The 17,740-nt window shown below is 34.0% G+C and overlaps 1 protein-coding gene across 1 annotated transcript in view; it reads left to right on the top strand.

Moving 5' to 3' along the window:
- The window catches only part of LOC141333496 (conserved oligomeric Golgi complex subunit 5-like), a 104,592-nt gene that overhangs the window by 71,483 nt on the left and 15,369 nt on the right, over positions 1-17,740 (top strand). Inside the window, exons 12-15 of the mRNA XM_073838515.1 lie at positions 2,591-2,792; positions 5,019-5,180; positions 9,276-9,375; positions 16,449-16,559. Of these exons, the coding sequence (XP_073694616.1) occupies positions 2,591-2,792; positions 5,019-5,180; positions 9,276-9,375; positions 16,449-16,559 (575 nt within the window). The remainder of the gene's footprint in view (positions 1-2,590; positions 2,793-5,018; positions 5,181-9,275; positions 9,376-16,448; positions 16,560-17,740) is intronic.

The following is a 17,740-nucleotide window of genomic DNA, read 5'->3' as shown; positions in this document are numbered from 1 at the left end:
GACTCTGTCTTGAGACATCACTGATCCACATGCCTTCAAAGAAGATCTGTTTATGAATGATTTATCGCTACCCTCTTTGTCCTAAAATACATTTTGTGACTACTGACAGCTCCTTCCCAGAATTCTTTCCTGAACTGTTTGCTTTTCAAAGAGCAGGTCAAAAGATGAAGACAGTTTTCCTCTCAACATTCAGTGTAGGCTTCCTGACTTGGCCTTCAGCGTTGTTTGAACCCTGTAGCAGTCAGAGTGGAGGTTTAGGGTCAGTTCTGCTCTGTTTTTATTATTTATGTTATTTTTATTTTCATTTTCATCAACATGAAAGGCACTTGTTCAATGAAGATGCCATTTTTCAGCCATTTCATCATGTTTATTTGTTGGTTTTTGTATGCACCTCATCACCTTCCCTGAGGAAGGACTTTCTTGACAGTCACAGGTTGTGTTTGAACGCTGCTGCATGGCAGTTTTATGAAGTGAGGAAATTTAAGCTTCACTACCAGCAGTAAATCTGAAACGTAGCGTCAGCTGAACATGGCAACAGCACTCCATCAATAGAGCATATCTGCCAGGACTCATCTTTGTTCGGGTGATGGCGAAACAAAGATTAAAACCGCTTAAGATGCTTGTGCCTATGAACTACTCAATTATGCATTCATCAAATCAATCTGCATAGGAAACAATCTGCATAATATTCGTAATGAGCATTTAATCACCTGTAAAGTTGGGTTATTACCATATTAATGAAGAGGCATTTTTATGCATTTCCATCAGTTTGACTCTCATTTCTCCAAGTGTATTCTCTTTATTAAACATTGTTTTGGTTAGATTGGTTGGAGATGAGGGATTTGGCTTTTCAGCTCACTGAGGCACAAAGAAAGGATCTGTAGTTTTAAGTCACTGCTTGCCATTGTCATAGGCGACACTTTTTTAATTAAATGGTATTCACAACAATACAGGCTTTATAACCCTGATTTCTAAACTATAGTGAAACTATTGAGATTCATTGCATATTTTTCAAAAGAAATAAGTCTTTGTTGTTGTATTCTTTGTAATCAAAAAAGTTAGTGATGCATTTGCATCCTTTTTAGTTGTTTTAAACTACTGTTGTATGTCAGTATCGAGACAAAGACACAACACATGGATTTATCTACAGTTGCAATTGAAATTATTCAACCCCCTTGACGTGGAAGACGTGCAAATTCTACAAAGGCATCAGTACACTATTGGAAAAAGTTTATTAATACACATTTGAGTAATTCTGAGAACATAAGTTGGTGGATAATGAAAAAATCAAATTGGCTCTAAACGTTCATGTTCAAAATTATTCAACCCCCAAAAGTAAAGTTTGGCGCAGAATCTTTTATTATTTACATATATATATATATATATATATGTGCTTAGAAGCTTCTGTCACTTCTCTACTACAATCTCTTGCCCGCTCATCACCTGAAAAAGCTTTCAGATCACTAATAATCTTTGGTTCTTCAAATTCAACCATATATTTTTAATGGGAATTAAATCTGGAGACTGAACAGGCCACTCAAGAACATTCTGTAACTCATTCCTGAAGCAAGCAGAAGTAGATTTGGATGTATACTTTGGGATAATTGTCCTGAAGGAAAGTCCATTGATCATCAGCTTCAGTCTTTGCACCAAAGGCATCACAATTCTTGCCAAAATGGCCTGATACTTCAAAGAATCCATGATATCCTTCATACGGTCCCAACCATAAAAATAAGTGACTTAAAACAGCAATGTTAAATAGGGGTTGAATAATTATGACATAGCTGTGTTATTAAAAAATCCTATAACTCAAAAACATTACATTATATAGTGACATTATCACTTTTAATATGCCAGCAAACTGTTGTAGATGCAATTTTTATAAAATCTTGGATTTTGAGAAAAGCTTGCATTTGAATAATTTCGACTGCAACTGTATGTGGTTATCTTCTCTCTAAATGCATCCTCTCTGCTGCAATCTTGGCCCATTCCTCGCCTGAAAAAACGTTCAGATCACTGATAATCATTGGTTCTTCAAATTCAACCAAATATTTTCAATTAAATCATTAAATGGAGACTGAACAGGCCACTCAAGAACATTCTATAACTGATCTCTGAAGCAAGCATAAGTAGATTTGGATGTATACTTTGGGATGATTGCATGAAAGTCCATTGATCATTAGCTTTAGTACTGCAGTCTCTGGGGGGTTGAATAATTTCAACTGCAACTGTATGTGGTTATCTTTTCTCTAAATGCATCCTCTCTACTACAATCTTGGCCCATTCCTTGCCTGAAAAAACTTTCAGATCACTGATCATCTTTGGTTTTCACATTGCCACTGCTTTCTTTAAATTCAACCAAATATTTTCAATAAGCATTAAATCTGGAAACTGAACAGGCCACTCAAGAACATTATATAACTTATTTGGATGTATACTTTGGGATGATTGTCCTGCAGGAAAGTCAATTGATCATTAGCTTCAGTACTGCAGTCTCTGGGGGGTTGAATAATTTTGATTGCAACTGTTTTGTGGTTATCTTCTCTCTAAATGCATCCTATTCTCAATTTATTTTCTCTTTTGTTCTCAGCATCAACTTTCCTGAAGCAGGCCTTGGAGGGAGAGTATCCCAAACTCTTGAGGCTTTATAATGAGCTATGGAAGAGGCTGCAGCAGTACAGCGCAAGCATACAGGGGGCGCTAGTGAGCAGTGGTGCAGGTCTAGATGTGGAACTGCCTGCATCAGATCATGATACTGAAGATCTGTTCACCCAGAACAAACCAGACTATGAGTGCGTACTATTATATATGATAAACACATACACAACTGCCAAAGATTTATTGTGGTAACAACAGTAACTGTTATAAATATGGTATATTTATGGCGGCTTTACTAGAACTAAATTGCAACTATCAATCGTTGAAATGCATCCGACAGACTTTACATTTTAAGATGCAAAATGCAAGCAGTCAAACAGAAACGCCACGATTTGAAGTTTATTATCTACACAAACTGTCATCTTCCTAATCATTCCTGGGGCACAACAAAGATTTTGTTGCTCTCAAGTGCTCTCCAAATCGCTCTCATCAGTCAGACAGCATTTCTGCCTTTCACCTGAATGGAGAGATGTTTTAGGAAGCAAAGAAGCCTTTCCACTCTCAGACGCATTGTCAGACAATCTCTCAAAATTTCTGCCACTATTCTGATCAAACACCGAGATCCCATAATCACAATTGTCCCTTAAACAGCCCACGTTTTACGCACAGTTGCTCGTATCGCATAATACAGCTCGGAAAAAGCTTGTCAGGATGCATGACAACCAGCAATTAAAGGCAAGATTATTAAAGCATCTTGTCAAAAAAGTGGCAAATGCGTTTAATATGTCAGGGTGATGTGGTTTTCTTTGTATTTTTTTTTTGGAGAGATTTTAGTAGATCTATATTTGGCTCTCATAACTATTTTCATTGTGGTAGAGTTCAGGCTGTACAGCATTGAACAGCATCCGCTGAGTTTAGTTTAGATATCTATTATTATAGAGCAGTCTATTATGTGTTAATTCACTCACTGAGCTGTTTTCTTCTTTAACAGTAAGATTCATTTGGTTTTTAGTTCGAGTGACTTCTACAAACTCTTATTTTTGGGCAAAAAGTGTGTTTAATTTATGATAATGAATGGCTTTTTGTCCTTTAATTTTTTTTGTAATTAATTACTATATTGCCATTTTAAAAATAAGTTATTTTCCCTTTATAGTGATGAGAATGAGGTTTCTTTGCATTACTATGAGAACTGTGACCATGGACCACAGACCAGTCCATAAATAAGCTTTCCATTGATATATGATTTGTTAAGATAGGACAATATTTGGTCAAGATACAACTATTTGAAAATCTGCAATCTGAGGGTGCAAAAAATCAGAATAGTGAGAAAATTGCCTTTAAAGTTGTCCGAATGAAGTTCGAATGAAGCAATGCATATTACTAATCAAAAAATAAGTTTTGATATATTTAAGGTAGGAAATTTACAAACAATCTTCATAGAACATAATCTTTACTATACTAATGATTTTTGGCATTAAAGAAAAATTGTCCATTTTGACCCATACAATGTATTGTTGGCTATTGCTACAAATATATGTGACCCTGGACCACAAAACCAGTCTTAAGTCGCTGGGGTATATTTGTAGCAATAGCCAAAAATACATTGTATGGGTCAAAATTATTGATTTTTCTTTTATGCCAAAAATCATTAGGAAATTAAGTAAAGATCATGTTCCTCGAAGATTTTTTGTAAAATTCCTACTATAAATATATCAAAATGTAATTTTTGATTAGTAATATGCATTGTTAAGAACTTAATTTGGACAACTTTAAAGGTGATTTTCTTAGTATTTAGATTTTTTTGCACCCTCAGATTCCAGATTTTCAAATAGATGTATCTCAGCCAAATATTGTCCTATCCTAACAAACCATATAACAATAGAAAGCTTATGTATTGAGCTTTCATATGATGTATACATCTCAGTTTTGTAAAATTTAACCTTATGACTGGTTTTGTGGTCCAGGGTCACATATTTTAGTTTCATTTTCAGACCTTACACTATAATGAGAAGTCTGAAACTTTTAATGAAAACGGTAACCGTTGGGGAAACAATCGTATCTCAGTTACACTTTTATCAACAAGTGGTATACACAAGTCAAACAAAAGAATAATTATTGGGAATTAAGCAGCTGTCAGCCAGGGAAACTAATTTATTACAGTGGCAAAATCAAATGCTGGGGGCTTTGATCCCTACTGAGATGAGGAGTGTAAGTAGGCTACGGTTTCATTAAGTGTTGTTCAGTTTGCTCTGCTGCACTTTTGATTTAGTCTCGATTTGTAATTATCTCTACGGGCATTCATCTGATTAAATTCAAGATTTAGGTCAGTGAAATTTTTATACATGCACGCAGAGTATGACATACGTGTCGTGTTCATTAAACTGACAGGACTAACTTTTTTGACATTTTATTTGTTCCAGTCCAGAGAAGGACCTGAAGGCCTCCCTTCAACCATATGAAGCAGCGTACCTTTCCAAGTCTCTGTCCCGCCTCTTTGACCCCATCAATCTTGTGTTCCCTCAAGGAGGACGAAACCCACCCTCTAATGATGAACTTGACAGCATCATAAAAACAATAGCCAGGTACACCTCCAATATGCATTATGTAGCATAACTGTTACATCATTATTTCCCTACTGTGCCACTTTGCTGACTTCTGAGAAACCTCACTGTGACCCAATGTTAAGGAAGTATTGCCTTCATGAAGACAGCAGTAGTAAATAATCTAAGATTACGAGATTAAACCGCAATACAGTATTTCAAGAATAAAGTCGAAATATTACGAGAAGTCAAAATTATGAAAATAAAGTCAAAATGTTTCAAGAATAGTCAAAATGAGTCGCATTAAGAGTCAAGAGAAAACTAAATTAAATATTAACTTTATTCTTGAAACATTCAGACTTCATTCTCGTAAATTTCGACTTTATTCTCAAAACATTTAGACTTCATTCTCAAATTCAAATTCTTGAAATTTTTACTTTACTCTCGAAACATTACTCTCGAAAAATGTTGACTTTATTCTGAAAACATTTTGACTTTATTCTTGAAACATTTTGACTTTACTCTCATAATTTCAACTTTATTCTCAAAACATTTCCATTTTATTCTCGAAATTTTGACTTTACTTTTGAAACATTTTTAATTTATTCTCAAAACATTTCGACTTTATTCTCAAAACATTTCGATTTTATTCTTGAAATTTTGACTTTACTCTCGAAACATTACTCTTGAAAAATGTCGGCTTTATTCGCAAAACATTTAGACTTTATTCTCGTAATTTCGACTTTATTCTCAAAACATTTCTATTATATTTTTTACATTTTGACTTTACTCTCTAAACATTTTTACTTTCCAAAAAATTCGATTTTATTTTCTAAACATTTTGACTTTATTATCGAAACATTTCTATTATATTTTTGAAATTTTGACTTTATTCTCAAAACCTTTTGACTTTATTCTTGAAACATTTTGACTTTACTCTCATAATTTCAACTTTATTCTCAAAACATTTCCATTTTATTCTTGAAATTTTGACTTTACTTTTGAAACATTTTTAATTTATTCTCAAATCATTTCGACTTTATTCTCAAAACATTTCCATTTTATTCTTGAAATTTTGACTTTACTCTCGAAACATTACTCTTGAAAAATGTCGGCTTTATTCGCAAAACATTTAGACTTTATTCTCGTAATTTCGACTTTATTCTCAAAACATTTCTATTATATTTTTTACATTTTGACTTTACTCTCTAAACATTTTTACTTTCCAAAAAATTCGATTTTATTTTCTAAACATTTCGACTTTATTCTCGAAACATTTCTATTATATTTTTTACATTTTGACTTTACTCTCTAAACATTTTGACTTTATTCTCAAAACATTTCTATTATATTTTTGAAATTTTGACTTGATTCTCTAAATTTTGGCTTTATTCTCCAAATTTTGACTTTACTCAAGACATTTAGATTTTTTTTCTTGAAACATTTTGACTTACTCTTGTAATTTGGACTTCAAACATTTTGACTTTACTCTCATAATTTCAACTTTATTCTCAAAACATTTCCATTTTATTCTCGAAATTTTGACTTTACTTTTGAAACATTTTTAATTTATTCTCAAAACATTTCGACTTTATTCTCAAAACATTTCGATTTTATTCTTGAAATTTTGACTTTACTCTCGAAACATTACTCTTGAAAAATGTCGGCTTTATTCGCAAAACATTTAGACTTTATTCTCGTAATTTCGACTTTATTCTCAAAACATTTCTATTATATTTTTTACATTTTGACTTTACTCTCTAAACATTTTTACTTTCCAAAAAATTCGATTTTATTTTCTAAACATTTTGACTTTATTATCGAAACATTTCTATTATATTTTTGAAATTTTGACTTTATTCTCAAAACCTTTTGACTTTATTCTTGAAACATTTTGACTTTACTCTCATAATTTCAACTTTATTCTCAAAACATTTCCATTTTATTCTTGAAATTTTGACTTTACTTTTGAAACATTTTTAATTTATTCTCAAATCATTTCGACTTTATTCTCAAAACATTTCCATTTTATTCTTGAAATTTTGACTTTACTCTCGAAACATTACTCTTGAAAAATGTCGGCTTTATTCGCAAAACATTTAGACTTTATTCTCGTAATTTCGACTTTATTCTCAAAACATTTCTATTATATTTTTTACATTTTGACTTTACTCTCTAAACATTTTTACTTTCCAAAAAATTCGATTTTATTTTCTAAACATTTCGACTTTATTCTCGAAACATTTCTATTATATTTTTTACATTTTGACTTTACTCTCTAAACATTTTGACTTTATTCTCAAAACATTTCTATTATATTTTTGAAATTTTGACTTGATTCTCTAAATTTTGGCTTTATTCTCCAAATTTTGACTTTACTCAAGACATTTAGATTTTTTTTCTTGAAACATTTTGACTTACTCTTGTAATTTGGACTTCAAACATTTTGACTTTACTCTCATAATTTCAACTTTATTCTCAAAACATTTCCATTTTATTCTCGAAATTTTGACTTTACTTTTGAAACATTTTTAATTTATTCTCAAAACATTTCGACTTTATTCTCAAAACATTTCGATTTTATTCTTGAAATTTTGACTTTACTCTCGAAACATTACTCTTGAAAAATGTCGGCTTTATTCGCAAAACATTTAGACTTTATTCTCGTAATTTCGACTTTATTCTCAAAACATTTCTATTATATTTTTTACATTTTGACTTTACTCTCTAAACATTTTTACTTTCCAAAAAATTCGATTTTATTTTCTAAACATTTTGACTTTATTATCGAAACATTTCTATTATATTTTTGAAATTTTGACTTTATTCTCAAAACCTTTTGACTTTATTCTTGAAACATTTTGACTTTACTCTCATAATTTCAACTTTATTCTCAAAACATTTCCATTTTATTCTTGAAATTTTGACTTTACTTTTGAAACATTTTTAATTTATTCTCAAATCATTTCGACTTTATTCTCAAAACATTTCCATTTTATTCTTGAAATTTTGACTTTACTCTCGAAACATTACTCTTGAAAAATGTCGGCTTTATTCGCAAAACATTTAGACTTTATTCTCGTAATTTCGACTTTATTCTCAAAACATTTCTATTATATTTTTTACATTTTGACTTTACTCTCTAAACATTTTTACTTTCAAAAAAAATTCGACTTTATTTTCTAAACATTTCGACTTTATTCTCGAAACATTTCTATTATATTTTTGAAATTTTGACTTTATTCTCAAAACCTTTTGACTTTATTCTCAAAACATTTCTATTATATTTTTGAAATTTTGACTTGATTCTCTAAATTTTGACTTTATTCTCCAAATTTTGACTTTATTCAAGACATTTCGATTTTTTTTCTTGAAACATTTTGACTTACTCTTGTAATTTGGACTTCAAACATTTAGACTTTATTCTCGTAATTTCGACTTTATTCTCAAAACATTTCTATTATATTTTTTACATTTTGACTTTACTCTCTAAACATTTTTACTTTCCAAAAAATTCGATTTTATTTTCTAAACATTTTGACTTTATTCTCGAAACATTTCTATTATATTTTTGAAATTTTGACTTTATTCTCAAAACCTTTTGACTTTATTCTCAAAACATTTCTATTATATTTTTTGAAATTTTGACTTGATTCTCTAAATTTTGGCTTTATTCTTCAAATTTTGACTTTACTCAAGACATTTCGATTTTTTTTCTTGAAACATTTTGACTTACTCTTGTAATTTGGACTTCAAACATTTTGACTTTATTCTCAAAACATTTTGACTTTATTCTCGAAATTTCGACTTTACTCTCAAAACATTTTGACTTTATTTTCGAAAACTCAACTTTATTCTCATAATTGACTTCATTCTTGTAATATTTAGATTTTATTCTCGTAATATTTTGACGTTAATCTCAAAATATTACAACGTTAATCTCGTAATCTTAGATTTTTTTTAACACACTAAAACGCCATCATACAAAAGAGTCGCTTTAAGAGTCAAGAAAAATCTAAATTATAAAAATAGCTACATTTCATATAAAAATAAGACCAACCATAAGCAGACTGCTGACTGTTTTTATCGACTGCAATTTGTTAACAGTTGCCCCTTTATGTTGTTTTTGCACGTTAGTGAGCTGAATGTTGCATCAGTGGATTCCGGCCTGACGATCGCAGTAGCCAAGAACGCCGCCAAGACTGTGCAGCTTTTCTGCGTCAAGTCAGAGCAGTTGGTAAGACACACACAGAGATAATGAGCTAGGCTGAGCGGGCGGCTGTCTGCTCTCATGCCCCTCAACCCTGCCAGGGAGGTGACACACATGGTCTGCGACTGAGCTCATTACAGGGTGGAGCTCATCTCAACAAGAGTCAGAGAATCAGAGCACCTGCTGAGAGCCGTGACCTGGACAAGAGGCAGGGCAGATTCAAACCCACCTAGTTAGACATGCCAGCTGATTTGGTCTATAAATAGCCACACAAATCAGGAAAAGGTGAGATCTAACGGGTCAACCAAAAAATAAATGCCGGTAGTTGGAGGATAAATCGGTTTGCAACACAATATTCATGCTTTTAAAGTGGTCAGAGTGGCTTACATCTCAATCCCTTTGTCAGTAGTGATCCACTTCTGAGTTGAACATAACAGCTATCACAAACTTTACAATGAGATCCTTAATCAATAAATCAGTAGATCTATAGAGTTAACTACAAAGCCGCACTGGCTTCACAAGTGAGTGAATCCTTTCATTCCTTAATCTCGTTTCAGTTTATCAGTTTCAGTTAAACATGTCCTGCTCTCCAAAGATTATGCAGCTGACTTCTGAGATAAAACAAAAAATCATTTCTGTCATGACAACTCTCGGAGAGTTTTGTTCGGTCTTGGAATTGATCTGCTACACTGCTGTGGCGGTAGAGCAAGTCTTAAGAGTTACCACTGCCAATACATCCACGCACATGCTGCAGTGAGCATGTAGACATATTACTGCTGGACATATAACGGACATGAAATAACCAACATATATAACATACATAATATTACCCCGCAGCAGATCTGGACAGGTGGAGCTGGGGGAAGTGGAGGGTTTCTAAAATGCGCTGCAATTGCTACAGCAAGCTCTAGCCAAGTATTTGTTGAATATATGTTGAACAGCAAGCTCATTGGCTGTAATGCAAAATAAATCATTCAGATGCACAATGAGAATAAATGTAAATATATCAGATTTGGGCTATGCAGTTAATCGAAGTTCAGTTTCGATTTCGATTACGGCTTCAAACTATTATGAAAATACAATAATCGAGATAAAACAAATATTGCTCCCAATTCCGCCCCCTTTGTGCGCTTTCACTCCTCTATAAAATCCCAATTTCACATGCAAATCAGTAAAATCATGTAACGTGACTTGCATAAAATGGGACGTGCTTGATTTATTTATGTTTATTTGATGTCGTGTTTTTAAAAGCACGAAAGAGAATTTGCACTTTTCTGTGTTCTGTGCGTTCAGAGACGGAACAGGACACGGACAAATAAAGTGAATGTTTAGCTAAGATGCGTACCTAAACGGTCAAATACATGCAAATATATGTCAAAATGCGGCGTTTGGTGATTATTCGTGTAAACCTTCGTCAGTTATGTATCAAATTAACGTAAACAGTTGAGAATGAAAATACGTGTGTAACAGTATAATGCATGTTTAATTCTTACAGTGAAGACTATGCTGTTTTATTGTACATTAATTAGTTAGAACCAACCTGCGTCATCTAGAGTTTCATGACAGAACTTTATATTTAAAGACAACATGAAGCCCAAATTCACCCTATTTACTTTTTGTTGAAACTTAGAGATATAAAGCAGTTTAAAAATTGTAATTTACTAAGTTATGGAAATATTTGTCGCAAAATTATTTTTTTAAAGTGTCATGTGCACAGGTTGCACATCAGTGAAAACAGTAATAACACTCATTATTGTCTATTATTAAGGGAAATGTAGTTATTTTTTTATTTTTTTGGAGCTATTTTGTTCTTTCCGGTTAAAAAAGTTAAACCAACCTCACAAAAAGTGACCTATATGCGGTAATTGTGGCGATTGGCAGCCGTGGCTGAAAACATTTGATTTCTTCTAATTATAAGAGTTCATTATCATTATTATCTTTTTAAAATATATCAAGGTGGCACCTATCTCCATTGTTGTTTGTTTTATCTTTATTTATTTGATCATATTTTAATATTCATTTGTCTGTATAATGAATGTGTTGTAGGTCTATGTTTTATTGGTTTTCTCCCCTCCTGCCACCCTCTTCACTCCCACTTTTCAAGCTTTACACGCCCAAGTCTTTTTCAGATCTGAGGTGTAAATGACCAGTGCTAAAACAGGGGGGTTTCATGACACTTTACACTCGAATAAAAGTGCTTTAAAAGGTTCTTCAAGCGATGCCATAGAAGAACCATTGTTCACAAAGAACCAGTCAGTCAAAGGTTCTTTCAAGAACCATCTCTTTCTTACCGTTTTATAATCTGAAGAACCTTCTTTTGCCACAAAGAACCTTTTGTGAAACAGAAAGTTTCTTCAGATGTTTAAGGTTCTTTATGGAACCATTTAGACAAAAAAGTTATTCTATGGCATTGCGATAAACCTTTATTTTTAAGAGTGTAAGGTGTACTCTGCTCTACATATTTCAGCATCTAGAACAAGAGCAGTCAACTTGCTTGTAATTTTCAGCAATTGTGAACACCTTGGTTAGGTTATTTAGTGATGTTTGATTACAGCCGGAGAACAGGTTAGGGTTAGGCAGGATGTTAACAGGGTTGAAATCATTATTGTCTACAGTGCCTTGCAAAAGTATTCATTTTTTCACATTTTGTTTTGTAGCAGCATTATGTTAAACTGCTTTAAATTACTTTTTTTCCCACATCAATCTACATCTCATACACCATAATGACAAAGCACAAAACAGGTTTGTAACAACTTTGCAAATTTATTAGAAATAAAAAACGAAAAAGATCCCGTTGCATAAGTATTCACACTCTTTTCTGGGACACTCGAAATGTAGCTCAGGAGCATTCATATTGCTTCTAGATGTTACTACACTTCGAGTGGAGTTAAACTGTGGCAAATTCATTTGAATGAGTCTGATTTAGAAAGGCACACACCTCTCAGAAAAGGTCTAACAGCTGAAAATGCATATCAGAGCAAAAACCAAGTCCTGAGGTCAAGATAACTGCCTGTAGAGCTCAGTGACAGACTTGCGTTAAGGCAGTGATCTAGGGAAGAGTTCAGAAAGCATTGAAGGTTCACAGAAGCATGTAGCCTCTATTATCCACAATGGAAGACGATTGGAACAACTAGGACTCTAGAAAATGTCTGCCAGCCCTCATCCAAGCTGACAGAGCTTGAGAGGTGAAAAGGTGAGGCAAAGAATGGCAGATAATTGCCAAATGCAGATGTGCAAAGTTTGTCACATCAGACCCAAAATGACTTGAAGCTGTAAAGGTGCTTCAACTATGTACTGAGTTAAGGGTATGAATACTTATGCAGTGTACTTATTTCAGTGTTTTATTTTTAATACATTTGTAAAATTTGATTTTTGCTTTGTCATTATTATGGTGTATGGAGTGTAAATTGATGTGGGGGAAAAACTAATTTAAAGCATTTTAACATAATGCTGCAGCAAAACAAAATGTGAATAAAATGAAGGGGTATGAATACTTTTGCGAGGCACTGTATAAGGTCTCTATCCTTTCCCAGTAATTGTTTACGCCTGAGAAATGTCATGGAAAATTCATCTGTAACTTTGTGGCTTCTTAAATAACTTTTTCTAAGTATTATACAATCCAGTTTGACTCTACGTTGACTCTATTTCTTGCTGAATATTTAGTTTCATTCTGAACATTTTGGAGGTTCAGTGCACCTCAAATATGATTCGTGTTATCTAGCTCGTTTTATTTTCCTCTTAGCTGTTTAAATTTCCTCACAGATGTAGCGAAATGACCCAGCTTGTTCATGTAGGTCTGTCTCCATTCACTGTGAGCTGGAGGTGTGATTGATTGTGCCTGGCCAGGGAGAGTGTGATTGGATTAGTCCGGTGTCTGTCCTCGAATCACTGGCCCACTGACTCGATCTGTCTTATGTCAGCAAGCAGATGAATAACGAGGGTTTGGTTCTGTTCTTTCCTGTGGAACAGATGCGTGTGATGGGCCATCGGAACCCCATGAACTCAATTCAAGGTCAGTTTAGGGCCAAACCTTGACCTCTCCTTGGACTTACTTCTGGAAATGATATCATAGTAGTGTACTGCATAAATCTTTGAAGCAGTCGGAAATATGTCCTCACAAGATCGGGAACAAGAAGCTCTCCAAGTCAAGTCACAGATGATTTCTTTTTGATTAAACCCAGCTTAACACAGGCAGCAAACAGACTCCATCAGTTAATGGATGGATATAAATGAAGACAAAGTGAAGGGCTGTATCTCTATTGACCTCTCATATCCTTCCTGCTGTGATAATGGAATGGGACCAACTCCGATCCACAGATTTACGCAGAGTGCTCTTGCAGGGAGAATGATTTCTGAAATATGGATAGAATTGCTGCCCAATGTGCCATAGAGATGGTAGACCCAGGCTTTAAAAGTGCTTCTTGCATCAGAGAACTTCTCCATATGATTCATCTGAGCTGTAGCCGATGTCCTGATGATGTACATTGTCACTGCCCCATCAGTTGATCCCGTGGAAGCAGTTATTGCCAGATTTCTTTAGTATTGTTTCTTAGAAATCCTGTATGGTTTACTTAAAGGAGAAGGTCACTTCCAGAATGAAAATCTCCTGATAAATAACTCCCATGTCATCCAAGATGTTCATGTCTTTCTTTCCTCAGTCAAAAAGAAATGAATGTTTTTGAGGAAAACATTCCGGGATTTTTCTCCATATAGTGGACTTCAATGGTGGCCAACAGGTTGAAGGTCCAAATTGCATTTTCAATGCAGCTTCAAAGGGCTCTACATGATCCCAGGCAAGGAACAAGGGTCTTATCTAGTGAGACAATCCGCCATTTTCTAAGAAAAATACAAATTTGTATACTCTATTTACCACAAATGCTTGTCTTTTACTAGCTGAAAGTTGGAAGTACTGACCCAGTGTTTACGAAGCAAACATGCAAAGAAAGTCAAATGCCCTTTTAACCAAAGAACACAGATGGAGAACTAACCGAGAGTTACTTTTCCAACATGATTACACAATGCATGAAGATGCGTGTTGCAGAGCTAGTGAAGGGCAATCATTTGTGGTTAAAAAGTATATGTATTTAAAAAAAAATTCTAGGAAATTACCAATCGTTTTGCTAGACAAGACCTTTATGCTATAGCTGGGATCTTGTAGAGCCCTTTAAAGCAGCACTGAAACGTAAATTTGGACCTTGAACCTGTTGGCCACCAATGAAGTCTATTATGTAGAAAAAAATTCTGAAATGTTTTCCTCAAAAAATTAATTTCTCTGCAACCAAAGGAACAAAGACACAACTTGGATGATTTTCATTCTGGAAGTGAACTTCCTCTTAAAAAAAGAAGTGAAAATTCAGTCATCATTTATTCACCTCCATGTTGTTCCAAAACCATGAGACTTTAGTTACTCTCTGTAACACAAATTCAAATATTTTTAATGAAACCTTCAGGTTTCTGTGAGTCCATTGAAAGTCAAGGTATCATGAAGTCATGAAGGCATCATATGAGGAATTAATATGAAAAGGATGGTTTAATACAAACCTTGTGAAGAAATACAATCACTTTATATTTGACCCTGGACCACAAAACCAGTAGAAATTGCCAAAAACACATTGTATGGGTCAAAATTATATATTTTTCTTTTATGCCAAAAAAGATATTAAGTAAAGATCATGTTCCATGAAGATATTTAGTAAATTTCCTACCGTAAATATATGAAAATGTAATTTTTTAACATTTGGCCAACTTTAAAGGTGATTTTCTTTAGTATTTTGATTTTTTTGCACACTTAATTCCAGATTTTCAAATAGTTGTATCTCATCCAAATATTGTCCAATCCTAACAAACCATACATCAATGGAAAGCGTATTACTCAGCTTTCAGATGGTGTATACATCTCAATTTAAAATTGACACTTATGACTGGTTTTGTGGTCCATGGTATATTAATGGTACATAATGAATATTTAATTTAATCTTTTTTTGGTTAACTGGACTTTCAATGGAGGAGCAATCTCTCGGGTTGCATTATATATCCTAATTTTTCCTCAAAGGTTAACCAAAGACTTACTTGTTTGTAACAACTACCCATTTAAACTATAGTTACAGTAACTAATGGACATTCTCCCTAATGGAATTTTTTTTTTTCCTTCCAAAAATAGGTCAGTGTTTGAGTTTAAAAGTAGCTTCCTGTAATCTGGTTTAGCTCTAGGGGAAATATATGACAACAGTGCACTTCCATGAGGATTACAGAGGTATAAGAATGTTTTTGGTCCTCAGGCGTGTTTACAGCAGACCTAGGGTCCCACAGCAGTTAATCTCAAAATAGTTCATTACTGTATTGGACTGCAGATATGCACCGGAGGCTATGCTTTATTTAACATCAGGTGTGAAGGAGCAACCCACCTAGAATCATCACTAGCGTTACTGCACCTCACTTGGCATCTCCACACCTGCCACGGGAAACGTTAATTAACCGTTGCCTTGCCATTTTTAGACTGTTGCCATGGTACCCCTGCTGCCACTATCCTATGTGGCTTTTCCTCGCAGACAATGTGTGATATTTTTTTTTCCTCCCCAGTTTTATTTCCCCAGCCCCCCACCTTTGATAAGAGGTGTGATGTCTTGGAGGTTATGCTGTTTTTCTTACGACTTCGCCTTTGAGTTGTTTTGTCTGTAGTGGCTGTTTGTTTATGTCAGGAGGCAGCAGTGCGGCACAAATAAGTGTTTGTGTGCGGCGTTTCGCTCGTGACTGAGACAACCTTTTGCTTGTTAGTTCCTGTGGTGCGCCACTGAGCCGGGCAAATCCTCCTTCGCTTTCGTCTCCCTGTTGCTCGCCCTCCAACCCACAATGCCAGCTGCTTCTGGTGTCTGAGCTCCATGGTGACGCCTGTGTCTCAGCATGCTGACCGCTGTGCCACCACTGAGCACAAGCGCTTCTGACCTCAGAAGAACACTGGGACATCTGGGGAAATTAGCGGGAGCCTGCGGTCGCCTCGCTTTTGATGTTGACTCCTTGATTATTTACTCAAGCCTTCGGTTGTGATGCTTAATATTGTTTAATCTCTCCTTTTTTCACCCCTTTTTTTCTGTCTTTCTCAGCTGTGTACACAAGGGGACGCCAGTCAGGTGATCGGACCCCTGACGGAGGGTCAGAGGAGAAACATTGCCGTGGTGAACTCTCTTTTCCGCCTGCAGCAAGCTGTGGCTAAAGTAAGAACACCAGCTCTCATTGAAGACACTGTGGTTACTATAGGTTTAGTTCACTCCACAATGAAGAATTATGTCGTTATTATTCACCCTTGTCTTGTTCCAAGCCCATTTAACTTAGAGTCTTCCAAGAAACGTTTAGTTTTTATGTGTCTCATTTTAACAGAATGTCCTAGGCACTCTTTTAATGAAGGTGAATGAATGAGTCAGATGCTCTTGAGCTCCAAAAAAGTACTACAAAATTAGTACAATATATTTGACTGCACACTGCTACAAAAGACATTTGAGAAATGTGATAAATGCACTCACTTCATTTTGACTTGTTTTTTTCTGAAAACAAGAAAATAATTTTTACTCGTCTTGAAAATCCTTCTCGATTTAAGAATTTTTCGATATTTTGACTGGAAACAAGACAAAAAATCTAAGAAAAGCATTTTTTGCAGAGCTTCTACAAAAGACATTTGAGAGATGTGATAAATGCACTGCAAAAAATGGCTTGCTTACTTACAAAAATGCTTTTTGTCTCGTTTCCAGCCAAAATATCTACAAATTCTTAAATCAAGAAGGATTTTCTAGACGAGTAAAAATTATAGTTTTGTTTTCAGAAAAAAACAAGTCAAAATTAAGTGCGTTTTTGCTTGAAACAAGATTTTTTTTGCTTACCCCATTGGCAGATTATTTTTCTTGTTCTAAGCAAAAACTCACTTAATTTTGACTTGTTTTTTCTGACAACAAGAAAATAATTTTTTACTCATCTAGAAAATACTCTTTGAGTTAAGAATTTTTCGATATTTTGACTGGAAACAAGACATAAAAATCTAAGAAAAGCATTTTTTGCAGAGTTTCAACAAAAGACATTTGAGAGATGTAATAAATGCACTGCAAAAAAATGCTTTTCTTACTTACAAAAAATCCTTTTTTGTCTTGTTTCCAGCCAAAATATCAAAATATTCTTAAATCAAGAAAGATTTTGTAGACGAGTAAAAATTATAGTCTTGTTTTCAGAAAAAAATTGTGTTTGGGCTTGAAATAAGCCATAATCCACCAATAGCATAAGAAAAATAATCTTGTTTTTAGTTCGAAACAAGATTTTTTTGCTTACCCCATTGGCAGATTATTTTGCTTGTTCTAGGCAAAAACTCACTTAATTTAGATTTTTTTTTTTACTTGTCTAGAAAATCCTT

Source organism: Garra rufa, chromosome 4 (genome assembly GCF_049309525.1).
Source record: "Garra rufa chromosome 4, GarRuf1.0, whole genome shotgun sequence".
NCBI classification, from domain to species: domain Eukaryota; kingdom Metazoa; phylum Chordata; class Actinopteri; order Cypriniformes; family Cyprinidae; genus Garra; species Garra rufa.
The sequence above is the reverse complement of the archived record's forward strand: the minus strand, read 5'-3'. Positions and strand labels throughout refer to the sequence as shown.